At 32.1% G+C, this 18,272-nt stretch overlaps 1 protein-coding gene across 1 annotated transcript; it reads left to right on the plus strand.

Annotated features, from left to right (window-relative positions):
- The first annotated feature begins 1,230 nt into the window (after positions 1 to 1,230).
- On the plus strand, positions 1,231 to 12,366 carry LOC146541346 (uncharacterized). Its single transcript, XM_085207507.1, has 6 exons — positions 1,231 to 1,466; positions 3,679 to 3,908; positions 4,145 to 4,276; positions 5,375 to 5,691; positions 8,434 to 8,584; positions 10,332 to 12,366. Exons 2-6 carry the CDS (start codon positions 3,680 to 3,682, stop codon positions 10,586 to 10,588), a joined length of 1,086 nt encoding a protein of 361 aa, XP_085063633.1. The 5' UTR covers positions 1,231 to 1,466; position 3,679; the 3' UTR covers positions 10,589 to 12,366.
- Positions 12,367 to 18,272: the final 5,906 nt, after the last annotated feature.

Raw genomic sequence — 18,272 nt, forward strand, 5'->3', positions numbered from 1 at the left:
ATTAGCCGCCTAATTAAATTTCCCGTGATTGCTACAAGGGGTTAATAGAGTGTAAAATGTCATTAAATTGTTGTATAATATTATTACACCAACGGTAGTATTATAGCAAGGCCTTCCAATTTACGTACAGCTGAGCCTTCTTTAATATAGTATATAGTATAGGACAACAATCTTTAATGAATAAATTTGACATTGTAACATAACATAATTAGCGTATCAATAGAATAAAATCCTAGATAAAATCCGTAAGAAATGCCTATTACGCCAAAATATTAATATAAATTTGTATTAAGCTATATACTTAATATTATATTAGTAAAATGTAACATATAGCCTTCAACAGAATCTTACGCAAAGTTTTCTTTACTTTTCAGCTTCTCGCTATATTCCCCTCCCCATAAATAAAGATACCCGGAAAGAACCTAGTGTTAAGACACTACGTTCCCCACTTTTTGCTGCATTTTTGAGGCATTGCGTGTTGATCGGCGAAAGTCAACGTCTCGAAATAAATAATAACTATTTTCCCCGAATAGGAATCGAACCCACTAGTACTATTGCGCTACGAGGTCCTCTAGATTTATTTATTTGTTACAACATTATAATTTCAATATACAAATTTCGTATGTTCTGAGATTTTGGGAAAACAGTTCTAATTCAGCATCTAATCTAAACTCCGCCCAGCTCCACATTGCAACCAATGCGGCGAGTGGGCGGGGCGCGCCGTTCACTGTAACAAATCTGAGCCGCATCACGTGCTACGGATTTCCCTAATTTCTAGGATCAAATAACTAATATTATGAATATAACGTATTAATAACAATAATTCTATATCAAAATTAGAAACACCTAAGTAAGAAAGTGTTGCCTTATGCACCTAACTAAGCAAGTGTGAGGACCTTAAAAAACAAAACACTTACAAATTACTTACTTTACGAAGCAAAATTTGCGATTTCTAATTAAACTTTTTAAAAATCCATATGAAGGAAGAAGAAAAATTATTAACATTAATTATTTCAACCAATTTTTCAGTACGTCTCGGGCGTAGTTAGCGAGAGTACAGGCGGTAATTATTCGGTGCTTACAAGAATGTGCCTCGCGCCACCTGTCAACTGACCGTTTTATCAAATCATTTCTTTATCGCGCAGCCTCCGCACGACCTGCACTTTTTTGTTAGTTTTGAAAAAAAAAGCGTTATTTGTGGATGAGTTGGGTAGGTCGGGGCGCGCGAGCCTTATTTCAGTCAGGTGCCAGGCGCCGAGCACGAAGCACCGTGTGAGCCGAGCACAGCCTTCTCGACACTCTCGGCCGCACGTTATCTTCTCGTTCCTAAATATTTTTAAAAGATTTTATAAAAATGCTTTAATATTTAACTTTCAGAATTTAGTTAACGATTTAAATTTCTGATTTTGTGAATGTAAGAAGTGTTTTGTGAAGGAACTTCAGTGCAGCACCGATTGGCGCTTCAGGTAAGCGATTTTAGGTTTTGTATTTAAATTTAATAGACATTTACTATTTCATAATGTATTTTTTTTAATTGATGTGATAGTATATTAAATTAAATAATAAAATATTTTCCGTATAAAAACATTTTATTATTTATCTTTTGAATGTCGGTATTTATATATATATATATATTTTTAAACAGATAACGCTGAAAAGCACTTTGCAGTTAAATGTTCATTAATAGTGTTACTTTTTTAAAAGTAAATAGCAAAAATTTATAGATGTACTTAACTTATAAAATAATTTAATAAAATAACATTTTTTAAGAGGTTTCTAATGTTTACCTTATATTAGGAATAATTAATTATTTATAGAGCTTATTAACAGGACATATCCACTAGAAATACCTATATAATACTTTAAAAATCCTACTAAAAAATATATAATTTGTAGGTAACTTATAGCTTTACAGGTATGGCATATCATATATTTAGTAATTACCTATTTATAATATATATAATCTATATATTACGAGGCCAAACGTTGCCCAGGAGCACAAGCGTGTGACTATAAAATCGACATGTTGTGGATTCGATTGCCAGTCGAGGAAATTAAATATTAGGTCGGGGTAAAAGTATTTTCGTATTTTGAATGTATACTGTAATAATCAAACCTCTGTAATAATCAAACCTCTTTAGCTGTACTGAATGTAACTGGCTGGTGATAAAACCATTAAATAAAATTAGTGCGGTTTACGGACCTAATGCGGTATCAATAAGAGAAGCACAAATGTGGTTCAAGCGTTTCAGGTCTGGAAATAAAATCAGTGGCTCAATCACTTTCTCGCTTTAGTATCACGGAAACACGCAATGTCTCCAGAACTCGGCAGAAAATAGACAACGGAGTGTCTTAACACTAGTTTTCCTCTGCGTACCCTGCTACCTGTGGGATACAGCATGAAGCGGAGAAAAAAGAAAAAAATCTAGATATTTAATTATACTTAGATTTTTCTTTTAATAATTAAAACAACTTGCACAACTCCAAGTGGGATTAACTTAGTAACATCTGTATTACTTTAACCTTATCTTGAATCATATAATTGAAATCTAATCTTTCTCAATATTCCCGCTATGATGTCAACATTAAATATATATATAACTTAAAAAAAGCCTAAGTATTATTTTGGTAACAGATTTGTATTGCAATAACTAATAATTGCCGGTAGCTTAGAACATTATATAAATGAAAAGTAAAATTGAACTTTGATTGATTTTCTTATGTTAACACTTGCCGCGTTTCCCACTAACTGCATTTAAAATGAAAAGTAGCGACTACAATTGCGCGACTAGTAATTGCAACTTACGGTCTAATGAAGTCTTAGTTTATTGAAATAAGAAATAGCGATACACAACCCTTACAAAGAAGAGGAATATTTAACCAATTACATATAAAGTCTAGAATCAATTGCATTCACCTGTTTGTATTACAATTAAACAAATCGCAATTAACCTAATACATCGCGGGTAAACGTTGCGGGAATAAATCGGGAGCTACGATACTATCTTTATGGCGATCGCTTTAATACAGGTGCTAGATCGGTATCCCCCCTGTCCCCACAACCACGTCGCCCACAAAATTGAGCAATTCATTTGTTACATCGCGACCGACTCATAATATTTGATTTCGTCGAATTAAGTAATGAAGAAATGAAAGCTTTCCATGGACGTACTCGCTCTATAAAAACAAATGTGTTTTAGTCTAATGAAGATTGTTTTAGTCCAATATGTTGTGAATTATTAATGCGCGTACGCAGCGGGTGACGTCCACGTCCATTATTCTGATTCTTCATTTGCTTGATTGAGCTTTTAATAGGATTCACCGACAACAAACACCGGCAGGATTAATCAGGGCGAGAGCTGTCAACAAATAGTCGCTAATGGCGGCGGTCACGTAATGACTATGATGACAATGTTATTTTTTAGAACTGATCGCTCTGTGTGCGAGCGTTGTAGAGCTGTACTGGTCTTTGTAGTTTCTTAAATTCATTAATTATTTAAACATGTTAAGAAAATTCATTTTTAAAACAATTTGTTACATAAGTCTATCTTAGCACAGTTGAACAACACCTGATTATAAATGCAATGATTGCGGGTTGAGTCCTTATACTCGAGGGAATAATATTTTAATTATCTTGTAATTTATTGTTTGATTAACATAATATTATGTATCATTTAGGATGTCTCGTCACGTGCTCTTGTCGCGTCTTGCTGAGCATTTTCAAGCAGCATCGCCGCCGGGACAACGATTCCCATCTCCTGAAAGAAGTGTCTCTCCGCGTTCACCGACCTCCGTCAGCTCGCCCCCGCACTCTCCCGACTCTGTCACGCAACAGCGCCTCGATATGATACAACTTGGAGATATTGAGATCGCCGGACGAGCTCTTAAGCAGTACGCCAGAGCTACTGGTAAGATAATAAATTGCAATAGTTCATATGTTGGCCGAAATATGTAGATTTTTTTTGTTTTAAAAATATTCGTGTAAAATAAATTCCTTATAAAAGTCTTTATTTAATATTTAATTTGCTTTTTAATTAAAGCATTTTGCTTACATTTGCTAATATATTTTTCATTAGCTTTCATTTAGCTTTCCTAACTACTTCAAATGGAACAATAACCACAATTATTTATATTTCTACCTTAGAATTGGGAGCATTAATGTACTGCAGTGGACTAGGCGCGCTCTACAGCGGCGGCGTGTGGCCTCTGCTGCTTCCACATACACCTCCTTTCGCCTCTAGTATGGATCATGCCAGACATACACCACCAAGAGATGGTAAGACTACATTTATTATGCAAAACCATGTGTTTTTTGCCACTTTGCTATTTCAACAAAAGTAATATGTAGAATTGAAAAATCCATTTAAAAAAACAAAATCCAAATGTGTATAAAATGTACTAACAAATACGTATAAAATATTTGTATAAAGAAATAAAAAACAATTAAGTGATTTCAAAACGTAAATTGAACACGATTTGTATTTTGGGTCGACTGATAAAACCTGTGTTCGCCTCGGCCTCCTTACATTACTTCTCCAGTGTGTTCCTCATTAGAATAGCTATCAATGTAAGTTGTCGAATAAACCTGCAAACTGCTGATATGCCGTCGTTTACATGTCGTTTACCTCCATAGCCGAGTCTTTTAATGTTTGTACTTGCCAAGGAAAAGTTACTTACTACTTTACCTGTACACACTCCCTACACGCTGCCGTATACGCAAAGACGTTATCGCGTTGAAATTCTTTTAGTATTCAAATTAGTACTTATTCTTATTAGTATCAGCTGCGCCCATGAATCATGGAATCCATGGCATCATCACTTAAACGTATTTCTGGGAAAAAAATCCCAAATGTTTAAACATAAGATTTAATAATATTTTCACCGTACATAACCGTAACTACACTACGTACACGATATCTAAATATTACTTAATATTTACAATAAATTTTGTTACTATGCAATGCGCAATGCTTCCGAGTTTAAATAATCTACACTATTCAAAAAAATGTTAAAAATATGAAGAATTGAGTATCCTAATACTTTGGTAAAATCACTTAATGTAGACTATTATTTAGTACCAAGACATAGACATTCGGGGTCTGCACTGAACAGAAATGTACCTTATTTTTTTGTATGAAACAGGAAAGCTGTTGATTCAGGTGTCATATGAATCAAAACAATGCAGCATTATCATAATATAGATTTGCTCGGTTCGTCAAATATGTAAAATTTTATTTAAAAACCTGAATATTTATATTTATAGCACTAGACAATGACGTCAGCTTGTGTAACCAAATTGCACCTGTAAGATACGTATATATATTATCTGATTTTCACACAAATTACCTAAGTAGATATATTATTTGGTTCGTAGATGACGAAGAAGAGCTACCCTTAAATTTATCAACAAAAAATCGTCAAATCTGGTCACCGGGCAGTGCTTGTGAACGTGAACAAGTCGAGATGGAGTCAGACCCACAGTCTCAATGGATTCAAGAAGATACTGACAGTCCTTTAGAGCTAGTCAAGAAATGTCGAAGCACCCCAGACGAGGAGCGTCCGTCGAGTGCGGAAACTAGACACTGTCCGTCTGCCCCCGCCTACCACGCCTACCAGCAACCGCCACCACCAACAGATATAAACTTTTCCTTGCTCGTGAAAAATGAAAACAAAAACGAGAAATCTTTTCAGGTAATTGGCAAAATTAAATTTTTATTTTCTTGATATAGCTATATAATTTTTATAAAACTCATTTATCACATTGTAATTGTAAGTTGAATGTCTAGTAACGTTTTTGTTTACAAAATATAGCACTGATATAATATGCCTAGTTAATAATTAGTTACCTATCAATGTTACTACCAGATTTCAGAATTAGTAAATAACAAGCACGCACTGGAATAACTGTACAGTTTCCGCTCGGACTAGGTTTAAAATAGCAAACCGGTATCTGTTTAGTCTTTTTGTAAATCAAATAATAAAAACTGCCCTTGTCTTAATAAGCACTCTTGCGTCGAAACGAGTCGCGCGTCTCTCGCATGCAGTTTGCAGTTCTCAAGCACTGAGTGCTTCTTACCATTCTTGTATTTTTCATTTTGCTTCGTCGTCGTTATAAATATCCGTGTCTGCTTTAATCAAAATACCGCCAACAAGATCACGGCAAGTAAGTGAACGATTTATCTTAGACCGATATTTAAAAGTTATTTTTTATATACAAACTTAGTTTATTGGGTTGTTTTTTTAAATTGGGTATATATTATGAAAAAAAATAACACCTAATACAACAACAACAACAATAATTTTTTAAAATATTATTTTCTATAATGCGACAATTTTTACTTGTTTGTTTTTTAGTATTCCTAATATAATATTATGATAATAAACTAAAATAACTGAGAAGGGAAAAACGGCGCGTGGCCGGCGCACGCTTCCAATGCTCCACTAATTGCCCACTTCTAACGTATTAATGATTTTATTAAAATTTAATTGAATAATTATACATTTTTATTACGAATGTAACATAATTTTGAGTTTATTTTTTAAATGTTAGATATATCTACTTAGAAAAAATAATTTATTTTTTTATTTGCATTACTTTTCATCTAATTTATACTATTTTGTATACAAACTCAATTTCTCTCTTTTTACTATATGTTTACTTGCCGATATTGAAAATTGGTACATTCCTATTTTGCTTAGATAAATATTCCGTGTAGTCATTACCTTAGTGAATCGCAACTAGAATAGATAAAGTACTCGATAATTTTAAGTACAGGACAGTATTATTTTAGACTGCATATGTATTTATAATTTGCTATAATAATTGAACAAAAAATTACAAGCAGATAAGTGAAATAAATATAAAAGAGTTAACTTAAAACCTGATTTTAATCACATTTAACAACTAATTATGTGAATAACTTTCTATTTAATTACGAATGTGACATGTTTTTGGCCTTATCATAGTCGATTTTTTCACGTTTAAGTAGGTATTCTTCTTTGTATGAGTATTATTGTAAATTTTAATTACTTATTTACCATAAAATATTGTAGAGTTTAATGGCTATAGAATGCATAAACCAGTCGAGCCGTCCGTCTTTAGCTTTGTGGGAAATTATATGTAGATGTAACTTTTACAAACATCAGGGTTAGATAATGTCTAATCCTGATGTTTATAAATGTTACATCTATAGAATCTAAATAAATGTTATTTTTCAAATTCAAATATCTATAACTAATGTTTAATATTGTACTGAGATATATATATTCATAATAGTAACAGTTAATTCATAGAAACAATGCAATTTAACGTTTTCAATTCTTTTGACCGTCGCGTCGTCGTAAAAAATCTCCTTCTTACCAGTTACAATCCGATAACCATATGTGGATAGTCATAGCATAGCACCTGTGTTGTTTATAAGAGAGTGAATCAGTAAAAAAAAAGGTTTAAAAAACCTAGCAGTTTTTGTAGGCGCGAGGCAGGGCGGCGGCGGCGGACAGCTGCCTCACCAACTGTCTCAGGCTTCCACGCGGATTTCAGTGATTGTCATCGTACGCATACTTAACAGTTAACCATTCGATTAATAGTCGCCATTTTGTCTTTATTTTTTTTATTTTTACCGACACAGTTAAATACTGTATAATTATATATATGTGTTAAAATTACAGTTCTAATTTTTGTAAAGTTTTAGTTACTGATAGTAAATACTCTAGAATTATCAGCATTATTACTGTAATATAAAACCAACGTATAAGTGTTTTAAATTCAAACTAGAAAAACTTAAAAATAATTTAAAAATAGTTGGTCGAAACGATTTTAAACCTCGTCTAAGCTATTATAATTTATGCTTAATAATGAGATACGGTACTCCATACATTCTTCAAACAACTGATCAAATAAATCTAATGAGGGAACCTTTTGTCTATTAACTGTGAACAGAATATGAAACGACGACAAGAATTTGTTTACCGACTATGTAAATGAAAGATTTGTGTGTGACGAGAATCATGGATCTCATTCTAAATGCCCTACTACAGTGTGCATTCCTAGCAACAATCGATCCTAGTTTCTTTACGCCCTTGCTAGTAATAAATTAATAATTAAGGGAATCCAACCATAGAGTTGGAAAAAATCAAAGAAATGTGTAGAAAAGGGTTAAAAAAGTTCTCTATTATTAGTTTATTACGGGTTGTCAGCAGCAATGATGGACACTTAATTTCATCGTACGTTTAATTGTATACGTGGTACTTTGTAGTATATTAATTAATTGTATGTCTCTTTCATAAATGATATTATAAGTTTACGTACTTATAGTAGTGTGTACATGAATCTTATTTTTTAGCACGAAGTTTTAATAATAGGTAGGATATCTTTATGAACATATAAAGAATAGCAAAAAATATTAATTATTGATTATTTTGAACATTGTACAGTGCAAGCAGTGCGGTAAATGTTTCAAACGGTCCAGCACATTATCCACACACCTGCTCATCCACTCCGATACGAGGCCCTACCCGTGTCAGTACTGCGGCAAACGCTTCCATCAGAAATCTGATATGAAGAAGCATACCTATATTCATACTGGTAAGTCAAAAAACATTTGCTCTCTCGATTACCTATCCTTTTATTTTATTAATTAATTATTTATAATTATTAATATTCGACAATGAAATATCAGTAGATATATTACCGAAAATAAACTTTGTCCAATCACCATTTTGGAGCATACGAATGGAAAGCCCTCTGCTATTATAGTAATTGTTTAAAACTTATGGGAAATAATAGCCTAAATTTACACTTGTTTAACTTTGTTACTCAAGTTTCACACTATAAAAGCGTTATTATCTAACTAAAGATTCATTTGGGTCAGTGGGGAAATTTCCTATAACTATTAGGTACCAACACTTTCATGAAGAAAATAAACGACTTCTTAAAAATATATAACTTTGTATTCCTTTGAATAATTCGTAAAAATAATCAGTACTCAGTATGAAATACTTTTCAATTTTTAATGTTAAAGTCTAGCAAGTTCCCAGCAGCCGATAAATTTCCAATGAGCAAAAATACAAGGCATCCATCGCTGTCATTTAAGCTCGAGCTACCGTATAATTTCTATATCATTATCATTTCTTCAGCATCGTCAAGCTATAATGTTAACGAGATTCTTGTTAAGCAATAGATATTTTTTTGCATGGAAAATAAAATGAGCAAAAAAAATATTTCCTTAAAAACACCAAGGTAATATTTGTTTAGATAGTTAAATGTATTTTTAGACAGTTTAATGTATTAAAAATATATTTATACCTACAATATTATTTTACATGACAAGTCCAAATTCAAATTTCATTCAAGAACAATTTTAAAAAGTTTAACAAACAACAACCACCCATTGAAACTTGAATGCAGCGTCCATTTAATTAGGAACAATAATGCAAAAAGATTATCTTATTATTAATGCAAAACAACAATACATAAAATAGGACATGTTTTTGTTAAATTACTCCAAGAAATTTCAAAAGAATGGATCGCCTAAAAACGGCAACGTACTTATTTGTCCCAACCGAGACAACTCGTCACGTACTCGCAGCTCTGAATGATTTACAGTAGCCGTAAATGGTGTCCGTCCTCCCGATAAATGCCTCATCATCAATATTCCAAAATGCCGTTCGCCCTGTAATTAGCAGCGCAGCCTTCGAAGACCTTCACGTCACGACGAACAAAAAGTCGTTGTAAATCCTGTTCCATTTATATATTATTTTCTAGTTTTTATTTAACATTTCGCTATGTAGGTTGCTGGAACAAATAAGCCTGTCTTGTTGACGATTTTCTCTATACACATATGTATAGATATTATTATATTAACTTAGTCTTACTGTTTAAGTTAGTTTTATTTATTTTGGATTATTTGAATAACGATAAAACACCGTCTTTTAATTTTAATTTATAACATTAATAAGAAAAAAAATCAACCACTTTTGATTTCTAATTATATCACTCATTTTACATTTAATATAGTTCCTGTGATGTGATGTGACAAGTGGTTACTCGCTTATATAACCTTTAATTACAACGTTCCAACACCACCCCTTGTGACTTGTGAGACACGAACCTAACATACTCGTAATAATGTGAATATAAACGTGCTCTATACTTCACCTATTCATATTTTATTTGATTTAATAATGGGAGACAAAATGAATGTTATATTGTGCTAAAATGTATTTTTTTAAGTGTTTAGTTGTCTTATAATAATAATAATATCTTATAAGATAGAAGAAATATAAATTGATTTATATTATGTTATTTATTTAAAAAACTTTCTTTGTTGCAGGGGAAAAGCCTCACAAATGCGTGGTGTGCTCCAAAGCTTTCAGCCAAAGCTCAAATCTCATTACACACATGCGCAAGCACACTGGCTACAAACCTTTTTCGTGCGGTCTTTGCGAAAAAGCCTTCCAACGCAAGGTTGATCTTCGCCGCCATAGAGAGTCACAACACGCTGAAATCGAACCGCCCAACGTCAATCCCCAAGGGTACAGATACTATGGTGACGACCAAACCTCACTTACACCGCTGATTTCTAAATAAAATTTAATTTTGCTATATAAATATTATTCAAAGTATATAAAATGAAAGAAAAATTATAAGACGAGTATGAAAAGATCTTGGCGTATGAAGTTAGACACATATATATTTTTGAGTACTTCATAAAAGTTATTGATAACAACAAGAAAAGTGAAATATTGTCAAATAGACCGTGTGGAAAGAAGTCCAATGCTGTAATAATACGTTTATAGCCAAAGATATCGAGGAAATACCATTTCCTTCGGGCTGAATTTTTGCTAATTACAAGAATCACATTAACACATGAATGGTAACGTAGCACCATAACATATGATAAGTAGTGTTACCTAGAGTGCCTTAAAGTTTAAACCATTTCTTGTGTACTAATTTAGGATGTACGTAGTTGATAAACAAACAACATTATATTACGAAATCCGTCCATTTTGTGATAGTTTACTGATTACACTTGTATATTGCGTTCCAATATTTGAACAGGTGAAATTTATATAGATACATATTGTAGCAAATCATTGTCTGTAATTATTTTCCTTTATTAGCTTTAATACGCACGAAAAAGAAGTACTTACTTAAATCATTTCAATTTGAATTCTTATAACGTGTATTTATTATGGCACACCTGTGGCGACCAGAGATGGGCCATAAAAAATGTAGCTACCTATGCCATAATGGAAGAATAGTTCCGATTATTTACGTAAGTATACGTAAAATATATTTTGTAAATTAACCGTAGAAATTTGCGTTGAATAATTTCTTAGGTCGCCTTTAGTTTTTTATGAGGCTTGTTGCGACGTTAGCAATATTTTTATGTCACATTTCTATGATGGACTTATTAAAAATCGCTAGTAACAAATTCTTGTGCTGCATAGGCTTAATTAAGCTCTTAATAATTTTAAAGTTAAGTATATTAATGTATAAAGTGAGTCTAATACAAACCAAAGTAAAATGTCTTAGTCGTAAAACGCTATATTTATAAGTAAGGCATTGTATTATAAGCATTGTAACTAGTAGGTACTTTATTTATTATAGCATAAAAAAAATAAGCCGATTAGTCAAAATTTATACAAAAAAATCCTTGATATTTGGAATCTATACATAAGACTTAACCGATGAAAACTGTCATGAAAGCTACCATTCGTTACCATTTCGTCAATTTGTTACCATTTACGTAATTTTCGAATATTAATGGAACTCTTAAAAACTATTTTTTTTACTTAAGTAATTTTTATCTGTTTTGATGCATTTTTAGTTCTAAGGTTTTTAGTTTTATGTTTTTTTCAAAGACTGTCCGCTTTTGTCATATTACCTATGCTTTGTTAAATGAAATAAAATGAGTGAGACCTATGTAAGTAATTTGAAATCGGCATACTTATAAGTTTACATAATTATATGATCGTATCTGGATATAAAGTCGACTCAAGTCGACAATAATAAATGACCTATATATCTGTATAATTTGTATTTAAACTTTTGAATATAATATCGAAAAACATGAAAAATCCGATTCCGAATACATATTATATAGTAGGTATAGTACAATCACGTGTTCAAATGTGGAAAGACAATGGTGAAATCTCACGTGCAATGGATGACGGCTAGAACACCAAAGAGTACAGCTATGATTGTTTACCTATACCGTAACCTTAGTATGATCGAAAATTTGTGGACCATTTTCAAAGATATATATTAGTATATTAGTAATAATTAAGCAGTGGCGTAGCTAAGGTATTTGCTGCCCGGTGCGGCTTAGGGGACTTGATGCCCTTTAAAATGGTCTAAGGTCTCTATTATTAGTAAAAAAAAAACAAAGTGTCTTCTACTCTCACATACATCAAGTGTCAGACACTAAAATGTGACATTGGCTACCTTTAAAAAAAATAATCATCGACTTTGATGCCCCTTTCCTTTTGATGCCCCCTAGCTACGCCACTGTAATTAAGCATACTCTCAACGTAGATATGCTATAATCACATTTTGCACGGATCCAACGGTTAAACCGTTCACCATCCTATTTTATTATTTCCTCTGTGACAAACATTAAGTACCCTCGCAGTTAATTTGACGCTACAAAGTTTCGTCAAGTCATTTCTTGTATCATATAAGGAATTATTTATTAAGGCCAGTTCAATATAGTTAAATATTCTATGGAACTAGTGTTTTATTTATTCTCCTACCACTGACGAAATACACATAAATAATAATAAATAAAATATCTTTTGTTAGTATTGGTTATATACAGTGCGTGGAGCCATGTATTTGTCTAAGTACGCGTTCAATTTCAAATGAGACATTTCATCTCGAATCGCAGTGCAAGAAAAGCCAATAATTTATACGTAAATTCAATTCTAGCAAATGAATCAAATTCACTGCATTTAAATGTGTTAGACGTTATTCCACTAAACTATCGAAGAACTGATAATAAGACATTAAAATAAGATTACAAATATACCATTAAGTAGTTAAGAATCAGATATTACGAAAACAATAAACACTGAAAAATATAAATACAATAAACCTAAGTACAAATACAAAGTAAGAAATTTTGCCTTGTTATTAAAGTTCTTAGCTTTCATAGTCATTAGTAGGTTTAAATGCTTACTAAGTATTATTAAAAAAGGGTCCGTGTTTGCTAGCTATTGGCTGTTTGTTTTTACTGAGGAAAAAATATAAACGAGGGTATGCGTTAATTACAAAGAAAAATTGTTTTTTTTACATTCAACATTCATTTATCTGTATCAATTTGTTTACATAAATTAAAAGATATTTAATCAATTTATAGATTATTATTTTACTATAAAATTATTAGTATGTACTTGTTTTAATGTTTAGTTTAAAAATTAGTTAGGGTGGGCCAAAAAAAAATTTTTTTTTAATTATAATGATTCCTAATATTATTTTGGACACTGAAAAAATACAAGTCATTTGACTTGTCTCAACAAACAAATTTAATAGATCTTTTAATTATATTTTTTTTCCTTTAAATTATATCTTAATATTATTTTATGAAATATCTTTTGCTCTATTAATAACTTAAATATTAGATACTTGTCTTATATATAAAAAATATATTTAAAATGCTATCCAAAAACTGATGGTAGGGTTCCTGCTTATTTTATAAGGCAATAATATTGATTAGCCTTACGGAAATTTGCAATTAATTTAAATTTTTTTTTGTTTTTGATTTCATTCTTTTCTAGCATACAGAAAAGAAGATAGAGAGATCCTAGTATCGATAGACACTCAGCTCTCTGCTTTCGGCCGTTCTTTTAGTTAAGTTAGGTAGCGTAATACAGTAACATTCATTCGAGGTAGTCTTGAGGTCCGTGACGTAGCGGATAAGCTCCAAGAGAGTCGCTTGAGATGGTTTGGCCACGTTACGCGCCGGCCTAAGAACTATGTCGGACGCAAGTGCCTTGCTATACCAGTCCCTGGGGTGCGACCTCCCGGACGCCCAAGGAAGCGCTAGTTGGATGTCGTGATGCAGGACATGAGAGCCAATGGTCTAACCACCGAGGATGCAAAAGATCGTGCAAAGTGGAGTAGGTTGTGTAGGAAATCAGACCCTGGCAATAGCTGGGATTAATGCCAGGAGGAAGAAGAAGAAGCGTAATACAGTAACACGAGTCTTGCTATAATGGGAAAATGAAAATAATGTAAACACGTTTACGAACAATCACATTGTATATGCACACAAGGCGGTTGTAAGGCCTTATATTAAGTTTCTGGTTTTAATAATTGTTTCAATGTGATTAAAAATAGGTGCTAACTATAAAAATATTTGCCTTATAAAGATTACGATATTGTTGCGTACATTATATTTTTTTAGACTATTTACGCACGACGTATGGTAAATAGAAGTAGGTAGTAAGTCAGTAGAGTCATAAAATTTAAGCAACTTTTTAAAATAATAGTATATAATAATTATTATCAAAAAAGAAAAATATTTCACGACACTATTTATATAGGTTCTTATATAAACATTGAATATTTAATGTTTTTAAAGTATAATTTCAAAGTAATAATCACGTGACCTCTACTGATAACATTAATGATTTAGGTGCCTAATATGTTTGTGTTGATAATTCTATCAATACCAAATAAGTAGTTGTTGAGTTAAAAGCGGTACATAATTATTTGTTTTTTTTTAATTTATAGGCATAAGTACCTATAGATAGATAAAGGAGTATGACTTAGGTTTATCTGACACAATAGGTTATTATAGCTAACAAATTGTCCAAAATTTTCATTTATCTTTTATCAGTTGATTATTTTTAAGTGGTGATGGACAGATCTACTGATTAATTCAAATTCCAAAGCTCGCGTGCCTCGTGACCATTTCTTTTTCTGACTGACATGTGATAATAATAAAGACCAGCAATGAATACGTACATTCGTTGATACGTTTTTTTTAAATCAATCATTTAAGAAGCCATGTACCTTCTGATGTTATAACTTAATCGCCTATATATAAGATAATTCCTACTTAACCCCTTAACCCTTACGTAGAAGGTTTATTAGAAAGCCTGTAAAACTGCAACTACAGCCACACGAAGGCTTCTATTGCTAATAAATTTATTTATTCTTATCAAGAAACTCTTACGCTGAAAGAAAAGATAAATGCTATACTATTAATATCGAATTTAGATTTTAAAGGTTGGTTTAAAGGTTACCTACTTACTATTTGCTCATATTAAAGTTGGGGAGTAAGTAAAACTTAAAATTCGGGTTTATCGGTTCCAACTTGGGAAATAAGCTTATATTTAAAATTCATGAGTTGTATTGCGCTTCTTCGTTATCCAATGGTGCCTTTCGTAAGATGATGGTGATGTGTACCTACATATATGCTCACATAAGCAGTTTAGTTTTTAATCTCACACAAATCGGCAGTGTACTCGGCGGAAAAGTTCCACTGTCAGTTTCTTATTTTCAAAATTATTTATTTACAGCTGGACCACAATATAAATCCTCTCATCTAAGTAGGGGAATTGTGCTTAAGATGACATACTTTTTGTTTGAAGACAAATATTTCAAATAAATAAAGTGATCTGAGAACGGCATATTGCGTATACTATTATATATTTCATAATCAACGAAATTATTTTAGTTTCAGAACAATCATCTTTCAAACATCATGAAAATAAACAAAAATCGCACTTAGGTCGACCAGAGTAAGACGAAATATCTACAGGGTAAAATGACATACTTAGTATGTGGCATAAAAATGCCATCATTATTTGTCGAGCATAGTTCACAAATAAATAGTTTCTTCTTTGCTGGGGGGCTTTTAAACAGTATTAAGGCCAGATTCATATATGTTGCAAATTTTATGAGGTTGGATTCCGTTATCAGTCACTTCCTTTTCCAAAAGGGAAATAAGCTTCGTCACCTGCGTCTATTGAATGCCCTTGCTCTAGCAGCCTTATCCATGTCTTCTTGTGACCAATATATATTCGTTTGTAATTGCCAGGCATTTTGTCGGCAAAGCAAAAAAAATACATCGATTCTATTTATAAGGGTAAGATAGTATGCCATCTTATACTCACATTTTGTATGTCATCTTACCCAATAGATATATGAATTTAATTTTAACTGTTGTGACAAAAGTTTATAGGTTAGGATGCGCTTTAAGCGTTAGTTGTGTCATATAATAACCCTATTTTACATTTATAATTAGTTCAAATAGAAAATCTTTATCTTACATATCTTTTCACCATCAAGCAAAAGCGAAAGAAAAATTTGTTGCAATTGAAAATAACGAAAACACGAATTACTTGCCCATCTGCATTCATTTGCAGTCATACTGAATTTAAGCACTAGCTGCATCTACAGACGCTCTCTAAAACGTCACAAGATCGCACTTAGCGCTAATAGTTTCATCAATATTGGTAGTGTGTCATCTTATCATAGTATGCCATCTTGAGCACAATTCCCCTAATTCATAGTTACTTTCAATACGTTTTAAATTTTAACATTAAAACATATATGTGTTTGTTATCTTCCATTCCTTTTCCTTTTTACCGAAGCGAGGAAATTAAAATATAAATATTTCATTCCTCTGAGTGCGAATCGAACTCACAACCGTCCATAACTTAACCATACGCCACGACGAGAATATTTTATTTTTATTTTTTCAACATTTAGGAAAGTTCGTACAAATACCTATTATAATACAAAATTATTTTCTTATTTGAATAATTAAGTATTTTTTAATCTGAACAATTTATATAAATATAATTTCTTACATAAGCTGTTTGTAAAAATAGGATTGGTTATCTACTTATATACATAATGGAAGGTATAAAAATGTAGCTCCACCCCTTTATACTTTCACGCTCACGACGATTTTGTAATACAATAAGTGGGCTAGAACGAGTGAACCCTTACAATCGCCTGCAAGTGCCTGCAGTAGGAAATCGCTAATGAGATTTATTAAGTACAATGATGTAGGTAGTATTCCTATTTGTCTTACTCTTTCCAACAGTTACGTCGCTAATTATGTTCAAATTTCTTTTAGCTTCGCGCTGTATCCCGCACATAGCAGGATAGACAGAGGGAACCTGGGAACCTAATGTCAAGACTTTCCGTTCCGATGAGGACACTTTCGTTCCCCATATTTCGCCGTATTAAACATTTCACTTCCTCGAGTGGGAACCAAACCCACAACCTGTTACAGTTTAATTACACTTGTGCCCCTGCGCATTACATTCTCGCAGATCGGAATTAACGTGCGAAAATTTGCGTCTGCCCTGCGCCCGTAGGTAGGTACTTATCGCCTACCTAAATAGATGTGAAATAACAACACTTTTTTAAAAAAATACTTAGTGCACGTATAGACTTCGTAGTCTATACGTATTAAAATAATAAATAAGTTTTAATTAAATAAACTTAAATAAATATTCGCATAGTTCAAGTGGGTGAAGCCGCGCCGGGCCGCTAGTAATATTTTTTTATTTTTCCTCCATATTTGATTACAGGCTCAGATTGATTAAAAAAATTATAATGTATGAGTTTTGAAACAAATTACCATTCCACATACATTTAAACTACAAAGCAATACGACTGTTCAAATCATTATTTATTATTTTGTACATTATTAATTGGATTTATTTTTAGGGTTCCATACCTCGAAAGTTAAAAACGTAACTCTTATACGATCACACTGATGTCTGTCAACATATCTTGAGATTGTGTAAAGATAAAATTTATATAAAATTTTCAGGTTTATGGTCCTTTGAAGCACAGAAAAGTTAAGCTTCTAACTCAACGAAATCAAAAGTTACAAGCAAATTATGCATCGATTTTGCTGCACTTTGTATGAAATTCGCCGCGTAATCAAAAGCTACAGGGACCTACAGTTATGAAATTTAGCACGTAGTGAGAACTCACGATATACCTACACACAGGAAAAAATCGTAACAAACTTATATTTGTAGTCCATCTCATACAAAAGGAGTGCACATGGCCGCAAAGTTAAGTTTGTTAACTTTTATAAATTGCCGCGGTAGCCGCGATAGGCGAAGCTTCTAGCGCTTAACTGGTTTTTTTTTAAAGTATTGTTATTGTTTAGTTTATAAAATTATACAAAGTGATGTTCTACTTTCACTAGATAACATTTTTTTTAAGAAAGCCCTTATTTACATGATTAGACTCTTGTTAAACAAGTGTCCATTTTGCTGCCTTAATATGTTGT

The sequence above is a fragment of the Heliconius melpomene genome, chromosome 1, assembly GCF_056956725.1.
Source record: "Heliconius melpomene rosina isolate 202511_hmr_F chromosome 1, ASM5695672v1, whole genome shotgun sequence".
Lineage (NCBI taxonomy): Eukaryota > Metazoa > Arthropoda > Insecta > Lepidoptera > Nymphalidae > Heliconius > Heliconius melpomene.

Bases quoted from the DNA above. Each gene is read 5' to 3' on its own strand.
- LOC146541346 (XM_085207507.1), top strand. From the start codon at position 3,680: ATGTCTCGTCACGTGCTCTTGTCGCGTCTTGCTGAGCATTTTCAAGCA. The intron at 5,692-8,433 runs GTAATTGGCAAA...AACATTGTACAG, and splicing joins AAAACGAGAAATCTTTTCAG to TGCAAGCAGTGCGGTAAATG. The intron at 8,585-10,331 runs GTAAGTCAAAAA...TCTTTGTTGCAG, and splicing joins GCATACCTATATTCATACTG to GGGAAAAGCCTCACAAATGC.